The sequence below is a fragment of the Tiliqua scincoides genome, chromosome 5 (genome assembly GCF_035046505.1).
Source record: "Tiliqua scincoides isolate rTilSci1 chromosome 5, rTilSci1.hap2, whole genome shotgun sequence".
In the NCBI taxonomy this organism is placed as follows: domain Eukaryota; kingdom Metazoa; phylum Chordata; class Lepidosauria; order Squamata; family Scincidae; genus Tiliqua; species Tiliqua scincoides.
Genome location: NC_089825.1, coordinates 85,241,414 through 85,266,166, shown reverse-complemented (window position 1 = coordinate 85,266,166; position 24,753 = coordinate 85,241,414). Strand labels below are relative to the sequence as shown.

The following is a 24,753-nucleotide window of genomic DNA, read 5'->3' as shown; positions in this document are numbered from 1 at the left end:
TCAAGGCTTAAAAAAGGCCTTACACGAAACAAGGCTGGCCTTTCCTTCACTGCCACTGCTGCATCACAGATGTAAAACAGGAAGCAGTGGAGGGAGCCCTCATCCCACAGCTCATACAAGACGTCAAACAGTTGCTCTCACGCTGAGAGCAGTTGTGTCGAACCAGTGTGGGTTCCAACAAATCTCCGGAGGGCCAGAGGCTCATTGGAGACTGGGGGCTCCCTGAGGGCCGCATTGAGAGGCCTTGAGGGCCGCAAGTGGCCCCAGGGCCGGAGTTTGGGCACCCCTGTTCTAGATATATCAACCTTCTGTTCCTGTTTATATCAACCTTCCAATACCTAACATACAAAATATGTTCAAAATAGAGTAACAATTTGGTAGATATTTTTATATTTGAGATAAGAGATATGTTAATATTTTATAGGTTAATTTAGAAGAATTAGAATTGGAATTAAAGTGTTTGAGATTGCTTTGGAATGATGATATGATAGTAATAATGGTTAAATTTGTACGTGTGTGTGTGTGTGTATATATATATATATGTAATTGAATATATACTTGGGGATATATATATGTAATTGAATATATGTTTATGTTTTCAAAATATATATATGTAATTGAAAATATACTTGGGGATGTTAAATTTAGAGATAGTAAAAATGGTTATTAGTGTGGTAAAATAATAAGTGTTTAATTTTTAGAAAGGGAAAGGTAGATAAGAAGGATTTTATATATCATATAAAGTAACATATATTAATAGAAGGTGGTTCTGAGGTATATTTGTTCTGCCTCTGGCTTATGGAAGTATCACAAAGCTCCGTCTGGACCCCCATCCTTCCTGATATCTACATGAAGCCTGTGAATGAAGTCACCAGGTGTTAGAGCATCCAGCTTCATCTTACATTCTGAACAGCCCGTAGGAAGGTGATGGATCACCTGAACCATTTTTTTGCCAGCTATGAAGGATTGGTGGACACACATAAGCCAAAATTACTCCAGACAGGATGGAGGTGCACTTCTTTGGGGGCTTTGACCAGCTTAGGAATGGTTATACAACCTGTTCTGGATGAGGTTATTCTCCCCCTGAAAAAAAGTATGTTTGTGGTTTGGAGATGTGCCTCCATCCGGACCTCCTTAAGGAGGACCGAATGGTGGCTGTGTTGAGAAGTGCCTTTCACCTGCTGCAATGGATGTGGTAATTGCTGCTGTACTTAGAGAAATCACAGCTGACCCATTCTCTAGTCACCTCCAAGTTTTGTGATTGTAACATGCATTCTGTGGGGCTTCTCTTGAAAACAACTTGAAAGTTTTTTTGCTGATGCAAAATGTGGCTGCTCATATTTTAACTGGGGAAACTCATTTGTGAGCATATTAGTTCTTTATTGTTTTGTTTGCACTATCTCTACGTGTTCAGGTTCAATTCAAGGTTTTGGTTTTGATCTTTAAAGCCATAATCCAGGAATGTCAAAGTTGTTTCATATGGTGCTCCAAATAGGTTTCATGGTGCCTGCTGAGAACTGGAACAGATATAATTAAACAGGAAATGATGTCATTAAGCAGATGATGGCCAGAAATGAGCGCTTTGTTCTCGCCTGGAAACTCATTAGCTGCAAGTGACAAAAGAGAAAATGTGCAAATCATGATCCTATTTTCAAGATATGGGAGAGCCAATTATAACATGGACACAGCATTCTGTGACAGCATCACTTTGCAGCTCAGCAGCTGAGAGGCGATCTTCAAAGTGACACCTTGGCAGAAGTGGCGCTGCTGAAAGGACAACCCAGTGATAATTGGGCTCTGCCAACTTCTAAGTAGATTTTCTTGGTCTGCCCCTTAACCCATAGTGTTCCTTGACTTGTAAGACTTCCTTCAGTCTCCCCCTCTCAGAGCCTCAGCAGAAACAGTGTTGCTGAAAGGGCAGTACTGGAATAATCACAAGGGCCCAATAAAAAGCTTAAAGGGGCCTTATGGTTGACACCCCTGCCATAATCTGTATGGAACCTGAATAAATGGTCACTTTCTTCTGTACATAGCCCACTGTATATCTCTGAGGCTATGCTTCCTGTGCAGGGTTTATTAGAAGTAGAGTGATTGCCACAACCTTTTGGCAGTGGTTCTTTAGAATGCCTTCTCCATGGAGGTGCATCCACTCTGCAAGATTTTAAGTGGCTGGTTAAGACCTGGCTGTTTAGGGAAGCTTTTGATAGTTCTCTTGGTTGGTTGAATTGTGTTTCTGCTAGTGGTTTTAATGGATTTCTATGTTTGTACTGATCGTAAATTTTGTATTATAATGTAATTATTGTGTCTACACTGCCCAGGGCCTTTCAGGAGAAGGGTGATGTAGATGTGGTGTAGATGTGCCAAAAAATAAATAAAAAGAGTTTAAATATGCGTTGTAATTTGTACACACCAGCTGTCAAAAGATGATGAAGAAACATGGTTAGTTGTTAGTTATACATAAATCTAGAGATGGTTATTTTATCAGTTGGCATGACATCACAGTGGTTCAGATTTTTTCTAGTAAATCTTAGGAGAATTTATGTGAGAATTTTTGGTTCTTCACATGTATTTCAGCTCTACTTTATGGTTTTGTAGATTTGAAATAATAACTTGGATGGCAGTTGATATAACTATCTTTTATGAGACAAATGAGACTATAAGACCATAGACTTCTGGGAAGAGGTTGTTTGGGATGCACACCAGAATGTTTGGCCACAGTTCACTATCTCCACTTTTATTTCTTAGTCATATAGTTTTTTTTAGGACCTGACGACTTCTTGTGCCTTTTCTCTCGTCTGCTATAATGTTCATATTTCTTATGCAGCACCCTTGTACATCAGCTGGCTTGACTGTGGCATAATCTTGTCATATCAGCTAGAAAGTGCTGATGAGGAGCGGTAAAGGGCCCCCCTCCCAAAAAGACCACGCTTTTCTAGGAAGCATAGTTGTCAATTTCCCCACAGTGCCATGCTCCCATTTGTGTTTATCTTTGACCTAGCAGGGAAGGATGTCTGCCAAACCCAATATTATTCAGGCGCCGAAGCGTCAGGTTTAATCTCCTGAAGATGACAGAAACGAACGAGGTCGGAGATGTGGAGAGCAGAGCCCATAAAAGTTGATGGGGGATGTGTTTACAAGGGAGAGGCTGTACGTTTGGTATTTGTGACCAAACCATCCCATAGGGGGCTTGTCAAGGAACCCTGGGATGCTGTGTCTAGATTCATCGATGCTTTTCGCATTTTGTTGGAGGAGTGTTGCCGCTGAATTCACTCAAGCACTCTTTGTTCAAATAAGGACCCATCAAGGCCTCAGACAGCGCCTGAGGCAAAGAGAGGCGTGGGCTGCCATTAATATTGTTTTGCCTGAAAGCCAGAAACATTCCAAGTCCCAGTAGTGCATTAGTCCAGCACTCCAGACAAGTGGCTGTAAAACATACGCTCTTTCACAAGAGGGATAAGAGCCTTCCACCTCCAGAAGGGCCATTTTCTGCCATGTTCCTTGTTCACAGCATTCACAGTGAGCCGCGCGCAGTTCTTTTGCTCCATTCACGAAGGTTTTCTGGAATCGGAAGCCACAGGAAACAAGCCTGGCTTGCTGGTTGAATGGCCCGGACAAGCAAGTTTGTCCAAGAGGCTTCAGCGGTGGCCCTTGAAAAAGGGGAGACTTTGCTTCGGGAGCCTCTGAATTCAGGGCACAGCCATCCACTTAGGCCTATTTCATGCAAACACAGATGAGGTGATCAGACTGTTCCTGGACTGTTCCTGTTCCTGGACTTTTCTCGAGCAATAACTTGAGAAAAGTTTGAATGCTCTTGCGTAGGGGGAAAAAATTGCACATGCCAAGGGCACATGTCCGAGGGCAAGTGAAGCTATAAATTTTCTTCCTGGCTTCTAGTTTTCTCTGCGTAGGAGAAGCATTCCATCATGTGCTCCCTCACCTGCAGTAGTGCCTAGGAACGGTTTATCCACCTCATGTACTGTTTGTGCAAACCAGGCATCAGAAGGGGCAGAGAAGTGTACCTCATGGTTGTTAAGCAACCACAAAATGCTGCTTTCTCTTTGCTCTTAGGCAACGAGAAGAGCATTAAGTACCTGGACAAGCAATACCTAAAAGCCAGTCGGGACATAACCAGCATGGAGGTAGTGGTGGACAGAGAGCTTAATTTCAGATAGATCTGGGCACTGGAACCTATTTTCAGTGCAAGGAGTTCTTGGACCTGCATATCTACAATCACCATCCAAAGTTCTGAAATTAGACTTTTCAGTTTGGTTATATGATTTCCAGGTTTGCATGAGCTCTACCACCTTTCCATTGAGTTAAGAGAGGAATGGAAAAGGTCATGGACCCAATAAAGGTGTAAGAGAGTAAAGGCAGTTGCACACACAGTAAGCGGGAAAGTCTGGAAAAACAAGAATCCTTGCCATTCATTTCTGGTTTAGATTGATCAGCCGGCTCGCTATAACAACGAATCCGTGGAAGGCTTTGTTTGACTTGTGATCACTATAGCGGTCCTTTAGAGAGGTGGTAAATCACCTTTCCAACCATCAGCACAATTTAGCATTGCTTGAGTGGGTATTTAAAAAGAAATATAGAGCTAATATTCAGGCAGCAGTTGAAGAAATGCGAGCGGTCAGCTTAAGACATGCATGGGGTGATAAATTAAACACATTGCTGTCGTCATGGCTGTTTTCCCAGAGCACTAATTACCTAGAATAAAGAATAAACCTTTGGTAAGAAGCGGGAACTGAGATAGGAGGTGGGGGTGCTCTGTTGCTCTCAGAGACTTGGCTTGGAGTTGTGATAGCAATCTCATTCCACAGGACAGAAATAATTATAATAATTATTTTAAAAGGTGGTGTACAAACATAACATTAACCATGCAAGACTCTGACTACAAGCTTGCAATCTAGACAGTCATGTAAGTGGGGGGGGGGGGTAAAAAGAAAAGGCAATGGAGAAAATGGCCCTGTAAGTGGAAATCTTAAGTAAAATCGGAAAAATAGAGTTCTGAAACAATGGATATAAACTTTGTTTGAAGCAACCAGCTCCTTTGGGTCACACTGCAACTTGAAGGTGGGATTTTCAGTGTGAAAACAGCCGGGCCGGGGGAGGGGGGGTTAAAAAAACACAACCCTTGCTGTGCACCACAGAGCATTAAGCTCATTTTTGCAGAAAAAAGGATGACTTCAAGCCCATTTCTGCATTAAGCCTGTCTTCTAATAAGGAGTTTATGTTGCATGTACTTTGACCGTAACTAAAAGATTGGTGTTGGAGGAGGGGTTTGGAACCTGTGGGGCCTGCATCGCCAGGAGGTGCATGAAGGGGTTCAAGAGAGTGCATGAAGTGCTCCTAAAAAAATATTTGCCTTGTTTTTGGCTAGACAAGGAAAACTTTAAAAAAATGAAATTGGTTTGAATTTGACCCTGAGTGCTGATGGGCCAACAAAAGCCAATAGTATATTTTCTTATTGGCCACATTATTTATTCTTTTGGCCTTCTCACCAATTTTTCTTGTGAGTTTTTGGATGTCTTCATATTCTATGAAGCAAGCAAATTTTTTCCCCCTGTGATTGAAATTTAATGCTTTTCAAAGTTCTACTAGATATTGTTTATGTTTGGTGCAATTCCAATATTAATAAAATTGTTAATAGTAACAATTGAAATGAAATAATAAATATTTGGCGGGGCTGCATGAGCATTTCAAAATTTTCTTGGGGGTGCATGAGACACAAAAAGTTAGAACATCTAGAGAACGTAGAGATTTAGAAGTATAGTCTAATACAGGGGCGTCAAACATCAGGCCCAGGGGCCGGATGTGGCCCATGGAAGCTTTTTATCCGGCCCTCAGGCTCTCAATTGCTGAGCTTCTTATGTTCTGATGAGGTGTTGCTGCTGAAAGGGCAGCTGATATGAAAATTGGTCTCTTCCATATGTTCAAATATGATCGAGATTTGTGTATTTTCTGTCATTTGCAGCCAGTGAGTTCTTAAGTGAGAAAAAAGTGCCTATTTTTTATTATGACCTGTTCAATGACATCACTTCCTGCGTAATGACATCACCTCCGGCCCTCAGCAGGCATGATGAATGCTGTTTGGCCCTCTGTATGAAACGAGTTTGATACCCCTGGTCTAATACAACTAGTAGAATTTTATTTTGCACACAATATGGGGGGGGGGGAAATCAGTGCAAAAAAGAAGACACGATCATTTTTATGTGCAAGAACAATGAGAGGAATGGCAAAATGAAGAATAGGTATCAGTGGCTTTAAATGAGTTATAAAGAAAGTTAAGAAAAAGGCATTTCAGCAATAAAGATAAAATGAGAGTTTTAGCAGCATCTTCAGAAAGAAAATTATGTATCTTAGAGACAGATAGTTTTTGTGCAAGCATGGGCAGGCGGGGATGGATAGAATGTGGTAACATATGAAGAATTTGCTTTCCTTTTATTTTTTGTAAAGATTGCTTACCCTCTTTTCTTTTCCTCTTGGAGATGGACTAAAATGACATGCAAAAAGAGTACAGGGGACCCCCATATCTGCGAATCCCATATCTACTGATCAATTATCTGCAGATTGGGTTTGGGCCTCCCCAGCACATGTGCTCACACGCACCGCATTCAGACTCAGATCTGAAGCTAAAAAAAAAGTGACTTCTGGTTTCACAGAGAAACAGGAAGTGACGTTTTTAATGCCTTATAAGGCATTAAGAGAACCAGGGAATCCCTCAAAGGCTTATAAAGCATTAAATTACATTTAATTATATTTAATAGCTGTGGCGCCCTACAGGTAGACCACAGCTGCGATACAAGGACATCTGCAAGAGGGATCTGAAGGCCTTAGGAGTGGACCTCAACAGGTGGGAAACCCTGGCCTCTGAGCGGCCCGCTTGGAGGCAGGCTGTGCAGCATTGCCTTTCCCAGTTTGAAGAGACACTTGGCCAACAAGTCAGAGGCTAAGAGGCAAAGAAGGAAGGCCCATAGCCAGGGAGACAGACCAGGGACACACTACACTTGCTCCCAGTGTGGAAGGGATTGTCACTCCCGAATCGGCCTTTTCAGCCACACTAGACGCTGTGCCAGAACCACCATCCAGAGCGCGATACTATAGTCTTTCGAGACTGAAGGTTGCCAACAACAACAATAACATTAATATATTATATTATATTATATTATATTATATTATATTATATTATATTATATTATAAATTGTTGTGTTAATATTAATGGTAATAATATTAATAATTAATATTAAATAATATTTAATTTATTATAAGGCATTAAACTGTGAATTGTGAATGCCTTATAAGCAGGGCTTTTTTTGTAATGGAACGCACCGGAACGGCATTCCGGCACCTTTTTTCCCCCTCCTCTCTGCCCCCACCTTTCCCCCCCCTGCTTGCACCGCCCCGCCCCCTTTTTTCCCCTCCTCCTTGCCCCACCTTTTTTCCCCTGCCTGCACCACCCCGCTCCACACTGCTGGCTAGGGAGTTATTCGAACCTCCAACCTTGTGCTCCACAGCCCAGCACTCTCTCCATTGGGCTATAGGAAAGCCTATTGTTAAAGTGTTCAGAACCAATATATAAGGTCTTCAGCCCAGCTGGTGGCTATCAGTGCCTCAAGTATTAGTTCCAAACACTTTGAGCCTAAGAGCTCTGGTGGCTCAATGGATAAACTGCAGGTCTGTGGAGCCATTGGCTAGGGGTCCAAATCCCAGTGAGGAATAATATATATATATTTTTTTAAGGTGGGGAGGTGCTCCATGGCTGCAAAATATAAAGGTTGGTTGCTAGTTGCCAAAAGGGGGGCCAGTTGAGGCTGCAAAACTCCTCAAAGTTCAGTCCCAGGCAGGCTCTTTTTTGAACTTTTTTTTTTTTTAAAGTCCCTGGTAGGACTTAACCCACAGCCTCCAGCAGGGGACTCACTCCAGGAGCTTAACTGTGGGTTAAGTCCTAACTGGAACTTAAAAAAAAATAAAGGTCAAAAAAGAGCCTGCCTGGGACTGAACTTTGAGGAGTTTTGCAACCTCAACTGGCCCCCCTTTTGGCAACTAGCAACCAACCTTTATATTTTGCAGCCATGGAGCACCTTCCCACCTAAAAAAAATTATTCTTCATAGGGATTTGAACCCCAAGCCCCAAGGGCTCCACAGACCTGCAGTTTATCCATTGAGCCACCAGAGCTCTTAGGCTCAAAGTGTTTGGAACTAACACTTGAGGCACTGATGGCTACCAGCTGGGCTCAAGACCTTATATATTTGTTCTGAAAACTTTAACTACTGTATAGGCTTTCCTATAACCCAGGGGTGTCCAGAGATTTTGGCAGGAGGGCCACATTTCTCTCAGACACTGTGTCGGGGGCCGAGGGGAAAAAGAATTAATTAAAATTTAAAATTTGAATAAATTTACATAAGTTTACATAAATGAATATATTAAAGATGAACTTATATGAATGAATGAAGATCTTGCAATAGCTCAAGGCCTATAAAAGGCCTTGCACAAAGCAAGGCTGGCCTGTCCTTTGCTGCTGCTACTGCATCACAGATGTGAAACAAGCAGTGGAGGGAACCCTCACCCACAGCTCACGCGAGAGGTCAAACAGTCTCCCTCAAGCTGAGAGCAGTTGCATCGGGCCAGTGTGGGCTCCAACAAATCTCCGGAGGGCCAGAGGCTCATTGGAGTCTGGGGGCTCCCTGAGGGCCGCATTGAGAGGCCTCGAGGGCCGCAAGTGGCCCCAGGGCCGGGGTTTGGGCACCTCTGCTATAGCCCAATGGAGAGAGTTTCCTATCGCCCAATGGAGCACCTTCCCACCTTAAAAAAATGGGGTGTTTCACTCCAGCTGTGGCAGGAGTGCTTTTGGTATCAGGGAGCTCACACGGGATGGACGTGTGTGTGTGTGTGTGTGTGTGTGCGCACGTGTATAAAAAATGGTTTAAAAATAAATAAATAAATAAAAGTTGTGAGTTCCTGCACTTTTTTTTTTTTTTTTTACAAAAAAAGCACTACTTATAAGCCATTAGAAATATCACTTCTGGTTTCTCTGTGAAACCAGAAGTTGTGTTTTTTAAGCTTCAGAGTTCAGTCTGAGCTCAGCAGAGTTCAGGGACAGAGGTCCTCAGCATCTGCTGAGCTCAGAGGCCCCTCCAGAGGCGAGGGAACCATTGGGACAGGTGTTCAGCTGTATCCACGGTTTCAGCTATCTGCAGGGGGGAGCTTCCTAAACGGAGCCCCCATGGATAAGGGGGTATACCTTTAACTAAAAATTTAGTAAAAGCTACCATTAAAATCATTTAAAAAATAGAAAAATATCAAAAGAACAAGAGAAAATCACAGTACGTAAAACCCAGCAAAAAGCAAAGCAAAAAATACCAGTCCAAATCTGAGTGTAATAAAGTAAAAAATCAATTTAGCCCAAAGGCTTTCTGAAAGAGCCAAGTGTTAGGCTGGTGCCTGAAGGTATATAGTATTTAGGGCCTGGCAGAAGAAATTCCATGAAGTTGTTGCCATTTTATGAGAAGGGCTTTCTCTGAGCATTCCTTCTGCCAAACTTTATTTAGCAGATGGTCCTGCAGCAAAGTCTATGAGGAATGAAAGATTTCAAAGAACATCAGTTTTCACTTTTTAAAAACTAGTACCAATGACTATGCAGGGATGCTTGAGGCTGTGTAGACAACGCCTAGTAAATCTGAGAAACCAAAAGAGGGATATCTAAACAGAGCTCCAGGAGTCAAGAGACAGGCTTTCCTTGACCCACAGAGTCCCCAGGACAGTAGTTCCCAAACTGTGACCCATAGCTCTTTGGGGACCTGTGGAAACCTCACAAAAAACACATCGCCCTATATAGCAGTGGTTCTCCTACATTTAGCACCGGGACCCACCGGGACAGAATGCAAATCTGTCGGGACCCTCCAGAAGTGATGTCATGACTGGAAGTGACATCATCAAGCAGGAAAATTTTTAACTATCCTAGGCTGCAATCCTACCCACACTTACCCAGGAGTAAGTTTCTTTTACTATCATTGTTAAAAGAATATACATAGTAGTTTGTTAAAAATACAGGTCTATAACATTTCCCCAAATGCAGTCACATATCATGGTAGCATCAAGTCTAATATATTAAAAATAAAATATTGAAATGAATGGGGACCCACCTAAAATTGTCTCGTGACCCACCTAATGGGTCCCGACCCACAGTTTGAGAAACACTGATGTATAGGTTTGTAGCCCTCATCAGTGACGATCCTGGCTCCTGTCCTGCCCACTTCCAGGACTGCAAAATACTGTCCCCCCAATGGTAGCATTTGGGGGCCTTCTGAGGCCTCCAGAAAGCAAAAAAACCCTTCATTTCTGGTTTCTTGGAGAAAACTGGAAATGACATTTTCAGGCTTTCTGGAGGCATCTGAAGGCCTCTGGCTGTGCAAGGCCTCCCCAACCCTCAGAATGCTTCTGGATGGAGAGGTACTGGGTGTGTGTGGTCCTCAGGGTGGTTTATTTATTTAGCAGGGGGAGAGTAACTGGCCCACCTCACCCCAGCACTGTCTGTACTAGTGGCTGTCTGCTGGTGTTGCAGCTTTTTAGATTGTGAGCCCTTCTGGGACAGAGAGCCATTAGATATTTGATTTTTCTCTGTAAACCGCTTTGTGAACTTTTTGTTGAAAAGCGGTATATAAATACTGTTGTTGTTGTTGTTGCTGCCCAGTGTTATTTGTTCCCGTGGTCCCTCTTCCCAGGTACGCCACTGGCCCTGATGGGGAGCCACAGCCAGTGGTCCAGTACATCAAAGGAGCTGCCAGTTAAAAAAAGTTTGGCCTAGGAGAATAAGCTTGACAAAAATGGAAATAAGTAGAAATAATATATGCAAACCAAGACAAATTTATGGATGTGCTCTTAATTAGTTAAGCTACAGATTCTAACTTGTAGGGCACATAATTTTTATTTCATAGCACAGAGGATACACGTTCTTGACAGTAGGAAGTAGATTGAAAATGAACCTTAGAAGAAACTTCTGAATTGTGCATGAAGAGCGGACACGTGTGGCTGAATATATAGTAGACACACACTGGGAAGCCATGGCCAATTGGGCTTCTAAGGCGTGTGCTCCCAAATGTTCAGACACAAATCTATCCTTCATGCTGTATGTGTTTAAGGCAGGAAGCCGTGTTGTTTCTGCTGCTGCAAACACAATTGCCATGTAAAGTGTGAAGCGGCACTTTTTCTTGGGTGGGCTGTGGATCAGGGTAGCAGAGGCTGTTAAATAGCCTTTTGTCTCACTGGATGGGGAAATTGCAAACAACCTCATTAAAGAGGATGCAGCCCATTGTGCAGCAAATTCCCTCTTTCTCTTTTTTTCTCCTTCTCTCTCTCTCTCTCTCTCTGAAGAGCGATGAGGCAGCGATTGGAAAGGATATTAAGAGTTTTGTGTTGATATGGAGAATGCCTCTAGAGTTCAGAGGCGTAAGCCGTGCTTTGTTCATTTGGGGAAAAACAGCAGCCTGGTGAAAATGTGGAATCCAGTCTTGAGATGCTTCCCACGTCTCTACTGTGCCCTTTTTGAGAAGCAAAGAAAGCTCAGGGTCGAAGAACTGAGAGTATCAAGAGCTGCTCTGCACCTTTCTTCCTCAGAGCACCCGCTTCATTTCTCTGCCGCTTTGATAGATTTCTCCGCTTCCAAATGCCCTGTTTCCCTTAGGGTGCTGTCTGTGACAGATTTCCCTTTGCCCTAAGGTTTGATTGGCATCTCGGCACCCCTAAAGCCTCTTGCACTCTTTGTCTTAATATTAGATGTATTAACTCCAAATCTTGCAAATAGCTAGTGATTCCTTGTTGGTTCTCGCACACACACCCCCCCCCCAGCCCTGCTTGCTTCGGTTTTCCATGCAATATTGAGAGCTTCACGGTTCTGTCAGAAATACCAGGGATCTGTTAGATCAGTGGAGCTGAAGTAATTCATGAGTAATTAATTCACTTCAGTCAAACACTCCTCAAAGGAAATAATATGCAGAAGCCTCAGCAGAAGGTGTGGATTTAAGAAAGTGTAAGACATGACATCTTGGGATAAGGTTGAAGTGAGCTGTAATGGAAATGTAGGCACGTGTCTGTATTATATACTGTAGAAAAGCTGTCTTCAATATAAAAGCCATTTTGGGTACCAGCTGTAAGGGTGCAGTTCTGCAGCCTGAGAGCCCAATCCTGAACTCTTAGTGGTGGCCTTGGACCAGTGTTGATTGTCAGAAACTTGAGTAACCTCATTGCAGGGCCTGCACACTTACCAGCACCTGAGGAGATGCTGCTGGCTGCCCAGTGTGCATAGGATGCAGTGGAAGCCATTTTGGTGTCACTGCTCCTCTGGGTGCCAGGCAGCTCCAGATTGGGTTGTAAGGCTGCACGCACCTGGGCATCCCTCTGAATAAATTGGGATTTACTTCTGAGTAAACATCCATAGGATTGTGCTGCAAGGTTATAATCTTAAAACTATCTACTAGGAAGTGAGTCACATAGATGTCAGTGGAGCTTTTTAGTGTGCATGCAAAATTTAGCTTGTTTAGAATCTAAGTTTTCTTTTTAAAACAAAAAGTAAGTTTCTAGTCCTTCTGACTGTGAAGATTTGTTTGAAGATATGTGGAGGATGTGTGCATTTAATGCCTGCCGTGATCTCATTGAATAAGATTTCCAGAGATAGGAGATAGGTTTCAGAGTTTGGTTCAGTTGTTTGTTCCTCTCCATTGCTCACAAAACCAGAATAGATTATGCTGTGCCAATTAAAACCGAATAGTGAAAGAAATTACATATTGTCTCTTTGGGTCAATGGGGTCAATGCTTAATCCATCTAGGAGTGAGGCAGGTTCTCTGGAGAAAAGTTTGAGATGACATAAAAAATCTAGTTGGGCACAGAAGTTGAGGGCTGATCTCCCAATATGTGTCAAGATCTTCAAATGAAGCTCTACTTTGGATAACCTTTCTATCACAGGTTGATGACTACAAAAAAACAGAGCCTTTTCTGTGGTGGCAACTTCCTTATGAAATTCTCTCCCTAGGGAGGCCTGTCAGGCCCAATCTACTGAGATTTATATTATTGGTTTGGTACTGTGGGACTGTTTTTACAGTCAAATTCATGAACCGCTTTTATTGATGTTGTAGGTTTATTAAAGTGGGTGTGTAGTATAATATAATGATTTAGAAAGCATACTGTGAATCCATACTTTTGTGGTTCAGTTCTCATCTTTGCCATGAACTCATGCAAGCTGCTCCTCTCAGCTCCCCAGCTACAATATGGGGATAATAATTCTTGCTTACCTTAGTGATGTAACCATTGCATTAAGATAATACACATGAAGCACTTTGCACCCTTGAAAGCACTATAAAAATATTTATTATTATGTCATTTAATGATCTAAGTGGGTTTTTCATTACTTATTTGATTTTAATAAGGAGTCATTGTGGGCTAAAAAGCTAGATAAAAATGAAAAAAACAAGCAGAACAAGCCAGGTGGGTTGAAGTTTACTGGCTGTGGATTCACACATGTCCACATGGCTTGCAGTTACCTGACACGATAGGGTTTATACAAGGGTCCCAGCCAATCAAGCATCAACTAGGGGCTGACAGCTGCTCTCACAATGATAGGACAATCAGCACTTCCTAAGCAAGTTTCCTCTTAGTCAATTGCTGAGGCCTTCCTCTGCAGACCCAGGTTATGGGAGCTAACAGACACTCCAGCAACAACACTGAATACCTTCTCTGTTTTTCTTTTCCCCAGGTGTTTACGAAATATGGGAAGTGCTACGTGTTTAACTCAGGAGAAGAAGGGCATCCGCTGCTGACTACGTTCAAGGGTGGGACAGGCAATGGCCTGGAGATCATGCTGGACATTCAGCAAGATGAGTACTTGCCAATATGGGGAGAGACAGGTAAGGAGGAGGCCATGTGGTCTATCTCACCATCACCAAATTCTCCATCCATACCACTCAGCCTTCAGAGGAGTTCAGAAGTGGTAATACATGACCATTAAGGGTGGAGTTTTATGAGATGGAGGGTCATGTGCTTAGAAGGTGCATGTCATATGTGTGAAATCAAGAGGTTGAATCAGAACAGCAAAAAGCAAAGATGCACTTCATTTTTTGGTGCATTAATAGCAGCATGAACACAAGAGCTTTGCTAACCCAAAAATCCAGATTCTGTGGCCAACAGTGGCTGGCTGTATGCCTCTGGAGATGATTTTGTCCAGCTGTGATAGAGAAAAGCCTGACTTGTTTCTTTTGGGATCTGGGCATGACTGAGACCTAGTCCTTACTAGGGTGGTGAACCTTGTGCCTGACTGTACTACTGTAGGCGAAGGCTCCCATAGTTGAATGCTCCTCCTTACAAAGAAGTTTCTTTCACAGAGAACACAAGCACATCAGAGTGACACATCTTCTAGGCGCTCTGTTTTTTAAGGCCAGGGTCTACTGTGTAAGCCAAAATGTTCTCCCTGTCAGGTACAGCATAACTTGAATCAGAAGCCCTGCAGATCAGGCTTCAGTGCCCCACTCCCATGCAACAAATGCAACCAGTTGGAGGAGCATGCTATTATAGTATCCATAGGGAACTAGCACCACAGACTGGAATCCTGCTGTCCTGGGAGTTGCATGAATCTGGAGAGCCAGTCTCCTGTCACTATCTGCTATATAACTCCAACATCTGCTACAGTTCCTCAGTTGGGTCACCAAGGAGACCTCTTAAGCTCTTCTTTGTTCTTAAACTGCCTGCCTTCTCTGCTCTAGACACTCCTCATTAACTCTCCAGCTGTGGTGTGATGAATGCCCTGTTCCCCCCTCTGTTTTCAGCCTATTCTAACCTATTTTTCAACCATTCTAACTCCTCAGGAGGTACTGTATAGGTTTTGCAGTCTAAAAGGCCACTGAGACATCCTCATATGGCAATTTTTGTTTTGGCATCCTCATATGGCATTTTGTTTAAAGCACCGTTATCAGCCAGCCATGTGCTTTTGTGAATTCACAGTCATTCTTCATGTCTCCTTGGGCAGTCAAACCTATCTGCCTAGGTAAAGGGGCATATGAGGTGGAGTGACCAGGTAGCTTTTACTGTATGATATCATCAAACCTAAGTTACTTATGTTAAAGCACACAGATGCTTGTCTGTTGGGATATCTAATGTTGGTTCATGGAAGATAGACCTTTTTATGTTCCAATAAGTTCAGGGATTTTGCCAAGATTTTGTCAAGATTTTGGACTGACGATCAGCCTAAAGAAAACACAGGTCATGGTTCAGAATGTGGACTCACCTCCCTGCATTACAATCTCTGCACATGAACTGGAGGTTGTCCATGACTTTGTGTACCTTGGCTCAACAATCTCCGACACTCTTTCTCTCAATACTGAGCTAAACAAACGCGTCGGTAAAGCAGCTACCACGTTTTCCAGACTCACAAAGAGAGTCTGGTCCAACAAGAAGCTGATGGAACATACCAAGATCCAGGTCTACAGAGCTTGCGTCCTGAGTACACTTCTGTACTGCAGCGAGTCATGGACTCTCCACTCACAACAGGAGAGGAAACTGAACGCTTTCCACATGCGCTGCCTCTGGCGCATTCTCGGCATCATCTGGCAGGACAAAGTTCCTAACAACACAGTCCTGGAACGTGCTGGAATCCCTAGCATGTATGCACTGCTGAAACAGAGACGCCTGCGTTGGCTCGGTCATGTCGTGAGAATGGATGATGGCCGGATCCCAAAGGATCTCCTCTATGGAGAACTCGTGCAAGGAAAGCGCCCTACAGGTATACCACAGCTGCGATACAAGGACATCTGCAAGAGGGATCTGAAGGCCTTAGGGATGGACCTCAACAAGTGGGAAACCCTGGCCTCTGAGCGGTCCGCTTGGAGGCAGGCTGTGCAGCATGGCCTTTCCCAGTTTGAAGAGACACTTGGCCAACAGTCTGAGGCAAAGAGGCAAAGAAGGAAGGCCCATAGCCAGGGAGACAGACGAGGGACAGACTGCACTTGCTCCCGGTGTGGAAGGGATTGTCACTCCCGGATTGGCCTTTTCAGCCACACTAGACGCTGTGCCAGAACCACCTTTCAGAGTGTGATACTTACAGTCTTTTGAGACTGAAGGTTGCCAATACAAAAGTTCAGGGACCAGGATTCCTTCAGCTTTGTGATAGGACTATAATCCTAGCTAGGCAGATCAGGGAATTAATTGTTTTGCTTTGTTTGCTCTCTCTTGCTCCAAGCTAGCTTACAGAAGGGTGGAGTGGTGGTGGTGGTGCTAATTGTGTGTTTTGCTCTTGGATAGCATCCCATCGCCATCTGCTGGTCATTACTATTTACTGCACTTAATTTGGTCAAGTTTCTTTTTGTGTCCATCAAGCTCAGGAATTTCCCATCCACCTGCTTGTACTCCCCTCCTTCCCCATTTGGTTTAAACCCTTTTCTCCTGGGTTGTCCCTTGCTTGCCTAGTCCATGTTCAATGGTAATGCTTTGGGTTGTCATATCTGATTGCTTTTGCAAACACTATTATGGTTTTGAATTTTAATAAGAACCCCTGGGGTCCAGGTGCTGTCCTGGGAGGGATTTCCCCCCACCACCACCAGTTAAGTCCCCTCTGCCTGGTCTCTGTAGCTTGGGATGGTGGCAGAGAGTGGAAACTGCCATCCCTTTATCCAGCTATTGATCCAGAAGAAAGGGAAAGCAGGGAGGGGTCCACGCATCCTAACCACTTGGTACCATTCCCCTTCGTCAGCCTGCTTGTCATGTTGCATTTCTGGATGTATGGGAACTAGACCTTCCTAGCCCTCGGTTCTGGGTACCTGACACTCCTGAGGGTATCCTCAATATTCTGGATGCAGAATATTGGACTGGAAAAGTCCTATCAAATAAAACCAGGAATTGGCACTTGTATCTCCGTGCTGTGACTAAGGCAAATGTGCATATCTACTTCTAAATGGCATGAAAAAGCTTTGAAGCAGGTCAAGCCTGTTCGGTGCTACACACACTCTTTTATAATGAGGATCAGATGTATCTGTCACCATGGCAACACTTAATTCAGCTCTCGGCACAAAAGATAAAAAAGAACCAAGGATGTCCAAATATTAGTATTAAAATACCAAAGTGGATTTGGTACAGAAACCACTCAGGCAGTCTGGTGTCTGAAAGTTGGAGACATTTGTGTCTTCCAAGAACTGTTTCTGGAGTTGACTTTGGATGAAAAGCAGAGTTTAGGTATGCATGTTTAATCCCTCCTCAAAGCTTAAAAGACAGCATGTGAGCTGTGGGCCTGAAAGTCCTTAAATGAAATCTCACCTCTGCCTCTAATTCATCAGGGTTAAGTCTCTTCTTTCAACTTCAGCCCATATCCCACAACCGTATTCTTGTGAAAAGAATACTGTGCTCCTACAGTGATCCAGTAAAATCACTGTGGTTCACCCTGCAGTAGAGGGTGAGGCAAGGTGCACAGCCCATATTGTTTCTCCCATTCTGTCTTGAGCCCAATTACCAAGGTTTCCTCAGCTTGGAAGCACTTCCTCAGCATGGAAGAATGCCCTCATTCTCACCAAAAAGTGACCAGGGAGCCAACTAACTCTATCAATCTCAGCTCCTCTACACATGTAGTTTAGTCTTGAGCTTTCTGTGAAAGATTAACAGCTGGTGTTTGAATTCAGTAGGTATTTTCTTAGCATGATGAGATGCTGTGATGCAATCTTCACCCATGGAAATCTTGCTTGTTCAGGGCATAGAAGACCTGCCAGGGGAAAAAAAAGAAGAAATAGATATTCAGATTTCCAATAGTTTTGTTGTAACTGTACATACCAAGTTTCATTGCAATAACTCAGTACTAAAAGAAGATATTGCATTACTGTGTTTCATTTTTTTTCCTGGTTTCCTTTAAAAACGGATTGATCTGGTGCTCAAATCTGAGGCACAGAATTTTGTTGTGAGCATATATCTGTGTTCAGTTGTGGCAATCTGTTAAGAAAGATATAGAGAATGCCAAACAATCCTTATATTAAAACCTTACTCTGCTTCACTCAAAAAAGTAAATGATGCAAATTTGTAGTATTTGCATAATTAACATAGATCTCAGAATTCTGTAATTTTGTATCAGCTTTGTGTGTAAGACACTCAGTCCTACCGGCGCAATTCTCTGCCATGTAAACTGGATGGTGGGCTTCTCCCCCCCCCCACCACTAGAAATGGACACCTCTGCCTGTAAATCTCTGTGGCAGCTCCCTAAGTAGGACTTCATCTTGGACTCCACTATTAAACTCCTCCATAAAACAACCTCGGCTAAGGTGCCAACAGCCTTAGAAAAGGAAGGAGGTGGCTCTCTTTTAAATGATGTTAAGAGGCTACATTACCTGGTAGCAATATTTAGTCATGGCTGTAAAAAAAGTGACAAGGTTCTTGATTGATGTTTCTGGGAACATAAAAAGTTCTGCTGGATAAATAACATCCTTAAAAGTGGCAGCAGGCAGAAGGATAAATAAACCCTGGGAGGTGGAGGACTTACAAGGAGGAGTGCATTGGCCCGAGAGCTTGTCTCCATGCCAGCCCTGGTTGCCCTTGACCTTCAAGAAGGATAGGAAGAGATGTCACCCAGAGGAGAGTATGCAAATGTTCTCCCATCTCATTGCATTTTGGACCTTTTCCTAATGAACAGAGAAATACAGGCAATTAGCTGTGTTTTCCCAGAGAGAAAAGGTCAGCAGCGTTTTCCTTTCTCTGTCTATAGCCCGTCGACCATGGAAAATGAGACACCTTGGACCAATTCATACACTCATCCAGCCAATCATCCTTTAATGTGGCGGCGGAGGGGCTGTGACTGCCCCTTCAGCTCATACCTAAGGTTTGTTAGGAGCTGGTTCACACACCTACTCAGCTGTTGAACTTCTGTGAATGGTAGAGGAGCAGGCAGATGTGCTTGTGTTCCCTTTCACCAATGTACTTAAGTAACATATGAGGTAGTTACTTCATGGAGAGACCTGTACGCATAGAGATTCGATTGGACTAGTAACTTGGACTAGAGAGGCCTTGATTCATCTCTGCTCAATCATGAAACTCACTGTGTGACTGTGTACAGGGCCCCCATTCTGCGGATCCTGTATCCGTGGATTCACTTATCCATGGATCAGGTCTGCTCCCCCGCGCCTCCCTTGCACGCCCCCTCCAGAGGTGAGGGGAGCAGAGCTCCCCTTGGCTCCAGAGGGTGGGAGGCGTTCGTCCATATCTGCAGTTTCACTTAACCTCAGGGAGTTCCAAAACGGAACCCCTATGGATATGGGGCACGCCTGTACTATCTAACATACATCATAGGTTTGTTACGATAAAATCTGATAACCTCACCTATGTTACATGGAGTTCTGCAGAGAAAAGGTTGGATATAGTTGTGATAGATTCTTCCTTCTACATGAGGGGTGAGCAACCCACTGCCCAAATCTGGCCTGCCACTCAAAGTCATCCAGCCTGCCAGGCCATTGCTGGCCAGTGGGCACTTTTCCTCAGGAAACTGTGATGGCAATGGCCCAGGGACTCCACAGTCCTGAGCAGATGGCTTTGTCATTCTTTGTCAGGTGCACAACAAATTGGGTGGAAGGCTTTGCCTCCCCAACCAAGCTCTGCACTTCTAAGAGCTTGGCAAATGGCAACCCAAAGGTTCAGTGATGATGTGGCAACAGGCCAATCGCCTGGCCCCTTTGCTAGAAAAGGTTGCCGACCCCTGCTCTACATGGAGCCCCTGCTTCACATGCTGCATTGGACGTATGGTAGAAGGATTAGGTAGGTGTGTAAGCTGTGTGTGTGAATCTGCTGGTAGCTGGAAGGAATTATATGCAGTCAGAGTGCTCTGTGAAAACTTGGCAGAGATCGCATAGTATAGCTGGCTCTGTATCATTGACAATCTAAACACTCTGTTTCCTTCCAAATGAGGGGCACCAAATTGGCTGCACATTTTGACATGATTTTGCCCAAACCCCAAGCTAACCGGTTCTGGCTCAGAGGACTTTTAAAGAATTGCTTTAAAAATCTGACATAGACTCATCTAGTCCAACATTCTTTTTCCAGCATTAGCCAGATGCATGATTCTGGGCGTACAGGGTGTAAGGTGACATTGGTGGGGACATGATATAGCTTTTATAAAACTTTGCATAGTTTGGAGAAGCTGGATAGGGGGGATTTCCCCCCCCCCATTTCTCTTGCACAAATTCGGGGTCACTAAATGAAATGGATTGGCAGTTGATTCTGGAAAGGCCAAAAAGAAAATAGTTCTTACTGTGAATAATTAACTTATGGAATGCACTGCTACAGAATGTGGTGATGGTTGCTGGCTTAGATGGTTTTTAAGAAGGAATAGAGACATCCATGGAGGATCGGTCTTGCCAACCTATTATGAATACATGGAAATCTCCAGTACGGCAGTATGTCTATGAATATCAATTGCTGGGAGGCAAACAGTGGGATAGGCTGCTGTCTTGATGTCCTGCTTATGAATTTCTCAGTTTCATTTGACTGGCCACTGTGAGAAAGAGAACGCCACCCTAGGTGAATCTGTGATCTGATCCAGCAGGGCTCTTATGATGGTCTTCGCTCATTGTTTGCTCCCAGCACCTGGTACTCTCAAAACCTCAGAAGCCTCACTCAGCTGCTGTAGCTGACAGTTCTTGATAGATCTATCCCTCACGAATTTGTCTAATTCTTTCCTTAAACCCATCTTTAAGAACAAGAGGGTTCTGGAAAGGTCAGTTGGGTTTTAGCTGTCTTGGTTGTATCTTTTGTGGAAATGATTTGTTTCCAGCTGCAAGAGGTGGTCTCTCTGGAGCACTTGAACTGAACAAGTACAGCTGTTGCCAAAGCTGTTTTGCCCTTTAGCTGATTTCTGTTCCCACTGAGTCATGCTTTGGCCTGACTTTCCTCTTCCTAGGGCCAGTGGCTCTCTCAACTTTTCCTAAGAGCAACCAGGAGTTTTCTTTCTTTACTCTCAGACCCAGACAAGATAAACAAGAATGGCAGCTCTGTGTCGCATATTTAGATCATGTGAGAAGGATCATGAGGGATGATACCAAGTTGTGGAACAGGTGTATTTTTCTTGCTGGAGGTGTAAATACTTAGCATCTGGCTGGGGTTTGACTTGGACAGGTAGAATCACACATAGTCTTTGGTCTGTTTTCTGTGTAACTTCAGTTGGGGTAAACCTACAGCACAATCAAAACCATGTTGTTAACAAGTAAATCCTACTGACTTCAATGGGTCTTACTCCCTTGTAAGTGTGCTTAAGATGGAAAAAGACGTGAATGGGCCAAACTGGAGGTTGGCAAGAGAGTTGTTGGAGTGCAGTTGGAGACAATCAGGTAGCAAGGGAAATGTATGTGGCATTCAGTCATGCAAGAATGATTTGGAAATACCTTTGTGGAAAATGTGGGACTTGGAATAAGACAGCAAAGTGGTTCAGTGAGTAGAGTGAAGGCCTAGCCGTGCCTTATTGATGCTTAATGGAAAGATTCATTTACCTCCCAGGGCTTGCATTTCATGCTCCTGTTGTTACAACCTAGAGAATCATTTGTGTCTTTGACAATGGCATCACACGGTCAAACTTGCAAAGCTTTTTTTTTCTCTCCTTGCTTTCTCATTCTTTTCTTTTCCTGCACAGTTCTAATTGAAAGGTCCTGTTTGACACGCCGGTGATTTGCCAGAAATGGCCAGAGCCAGCCGAAAAGGGTTCCGCATGAAAGCTCCTTGGGCTGTTTCATTCTGTAGAGGAAAAATTTCAAGATTAGTTTCAATAGGAAGCTTTACACCAACTTTTATGAGAACACTCTGACGGATTTTTATTCAAGGTGACATTACGCAGGGAGCCTTGCTTACCAGACAGTGAGATGGTCTGCAGAGACTGAATAAAACAGAAGTCACATGGGGATAAACACCTTGCTTAACTTATTGTTCGTTGATCGTCATCTTTAGTCCAATCATCTCTCAGTATTCTATTAGCCATTGTGCATACAGGAAAGTTATCAAACCAATCACATTCTCCAAAACGTTCCAGATGTACCTTTCCATACCAATGTACCTTTCCATAGTGGCACAATATTAATGCCTGGGGGTTCATTCTCTTTTCATAACAACCCCCCAAAGCCCTATGGTTTATTGCTACATTTCCCACAACAACCCTGCTTATATACTTGATGCCAGTAGGTCTTTCTCAGTCCCTTTCTTGGTACTCTTTCCCAGATATCTTTATGCTGTCGTTTGCTCAGTTGCTCCTGTATCAGCTTTGGTTACCATCTGCAGGCAGTATGCATTCTCGGGCCTGACTTTTCCCTTGCAAGTCTGAACATTTGTTTGCTTTTCTGCCTGTGGTGCTCCCATGCATTCCATTTTGCTACCTTCTCTGCCCAGCTGAATGTGAGCGTCAAAGCATTTTCTGAGTGTCTGATGTTACTGGGCAGAATGCTTCCCGTGGGCCCCTGCAGTCAGTCCTACATAATGAATGTGCTGTCTTAGCAGCACCCCATGATTTCTGGCAGGCTTACCTCACTGAGCCCATCACAAAAATAATCGTTGAGCTGTGGGGAAATCCCTGGAGATTCTGTGAATTCCTGCAGAAGCTGAAAGAATAAAAAGCAGGAAGAAACAAATGGCAAAAGCAGCTTGAGTTCATAGCGCACCTCGACTTGAGCAGGAAAGGCCCAATATGTATAGCTAGGGTTGAGTAGGGGTTAACAACAGAGACCCTGAGCCAAATTCTGGCCCTAAAAGATGCTGTTTTCCCTCCCCTTTCAATTGCTGCCCTATTTCCCAAAAACGCATATGGCATCTGAAGCCATAGAATTTGCAGATGGGCCATTTTAAGTGATGGGATTCAGTTGTCTCAAAGTGGCTGCCCTGCTTTTCCACTATACTGCATGGCTGCTGATATCCTTCTTGCCTGGCTGTTCTTCACCTCCTGTTCCCACCCCTGTGCATGTGGGTTGAGGCAACAGTGTTGATGACACTTACTGAAATTTCTGTTGAAAGAGTAAACGTCCTGCTCTCTTTTCAGAATTAAAATGTTCTTCATGCTGACACCTGAAAAGTAGTTTGTTTTTATTTGTTTTTACACAAGAGTTTACACAGTTTGTTTTTACACAAGAGAAGGAACTGCCAATCTCAGAGAAAACCCATCCTTTAATGTCTGGAAGGTTCCCTGATCCAAATGTGCTTCCTCTGAGATTCAGTAAATCTACCGCATCACGAACCACTGAAAGATGCCTTTGCACCTGATGAACAGACATGGCTGAATTTGCTACCCACAGCAGAGGCTGCTTGGATGGTCAGGGCAGTGAACCAGACAGTCCTCCACGGGCATGAACTTCAGATGCACAAGATATTTTTATTTTAAAAAATTAATGTATTTCTTGTAGAATGTTAGTGTTCTCTGACATACAGTGTGGGAATTGCTGTTTTACTGCTGTAGCCCAGATCAGCACCTCAGACAGCTCAAGCATACCCTGTGAATGTCGTTTTCTCCTGTATCTTCTGAAGGGCATTTCAGAAACTTTAAGGAAAGCATTTCCTCATAGTGCAGGAGGCAGAGACCTGTCATGCTTTTGCCAGGGACCAGGGCTACCTCAATCTCGCAGACTGGCCATGTTTTGACGCTGTATTGCTAGGGTTATTTGGAGCCTCAGTGTATTTTGTATATTTTTTCCTTTTTCATCTCCTTTCCATCCCACTGTGGTAGGGGTGGGCAGACCCCGGCCTGAGGGCCATTTGTGGCCCTCAGGATCCCCCAGTCTGGCCCACAGGCAGCCCCCAGTTTCCAATTAACCTCTGGCCTGTTGGAGACTGTTGGAGCTCGCACTGACCTGCTACGGCTGGTTGCGACCATCAGACGTGAGCTGTGGTCTGAGTTAGATCAAGATCTTTTATAGTCTCCGTGTGTTTTCTGCTTTTCTGGGGCATTATTTTAACCTCCCCCCCCCCCCCAATTGCCTCTGAACAACATATGTTTCCATATGTTTCTGGCTTGGTCTGTATGTTTTCACTGTGCAAGCCTGTGTGTGGCAAGCAGTTCATTTGTCTGTATTATAGTTCTTATGTGTATTATAAATAAGCTCAGTAAAAGTCATTCATTCATATAAGTTTCATCTCTATTCGTTTATGTAAATTTATTCAAATTTGAAATGTAAATTAATTCTTTTTTCCCCTGGCCTCCGACACAGTATCAGAGAGATGATGTGGCCCTCCTGCAAAAATGTTTGCCCACCCCTGCACTGTGGTTTCAAATAGGGCCTGCCCTTTTGCTGGAGAGATGCAACTGGGAGAAGGGGTTGGAGGGATTGTTTGGCCTCCCCTCCCCTCTTTGCTCAAGACTGCTTGGACCCAAACACAATTATGTTCTTCCCTGTGGTCCAGGGAGGGCACACAAACTGTAGCTACAGTCCAGGTGGAGGACATAGCTGCTCCTTGCTTCCCATCTGGGACAACAGAAGAGAAATTGGCCAGGTAAATACTTAGAAGTGACAGAAGCAAACAGCATCCTGTCTGCACTCACAACACAGTCCTCCCACTCTTTGCCTAGGAGGACAAGAAAATTAACTCAGGCAAGTGGATAGGCAATGTAGAGAAAGCAGCAACCCAGTCAAGGCAATGATCCCACCCTCCCCACTCCTTACCCTGGGCAATGGAGAAGACTATCTGTGTAGCTTGGAGCTTTGATGTGTCTGCCCCACAGTGTTTGAAATGCTAAGGAACGTGTTTGTGAACCAGGCAAGTCACTCCCCCAGTCCCTGG

At 43.9% G+C, this 24,753-nt stretch overlaps 1 protein-coding gene and 1 long non-coding RNA gene across 2 annotated transcripts in view; one reads left to right on the top strand and one right to left on the bottom strand.

Annotated features, from left to right (window-relative positions):
- The window catches only part of LOC136651116 (acid-sensing ion channel 2), a 471,153-nt gene that overhangs the window by 390,510 nt on the left and 55,890 nt on the right, over window positions 1–24,753 (top strand). Inside the window, exon 2 of the mRNA XM_066627259.1 lies at window positions 13,748–13,898. Coding sequence (XP_066483356.1) covers window positions 13,748–13,898 — 151 coding nt within the window. The remainder of the gene's footprint in view (window positions 1–13,747; window positions 13,899–24,753) is intronic.
- LOC136651292 (uncharacterized) lies at window positions 17,664–21,576 on the bottom strand. The gene is made up of 3 exons (XR_010794509.1): window positions 21,492–21,576; window positions 18,500–18,638; window positions 17,664–17,731 (listed from the first exon to the last, which is right to left on the bottom strand). It is a non-coding gene; the product is annotated as an uncharacterized lncRNA (long non-coding RNA).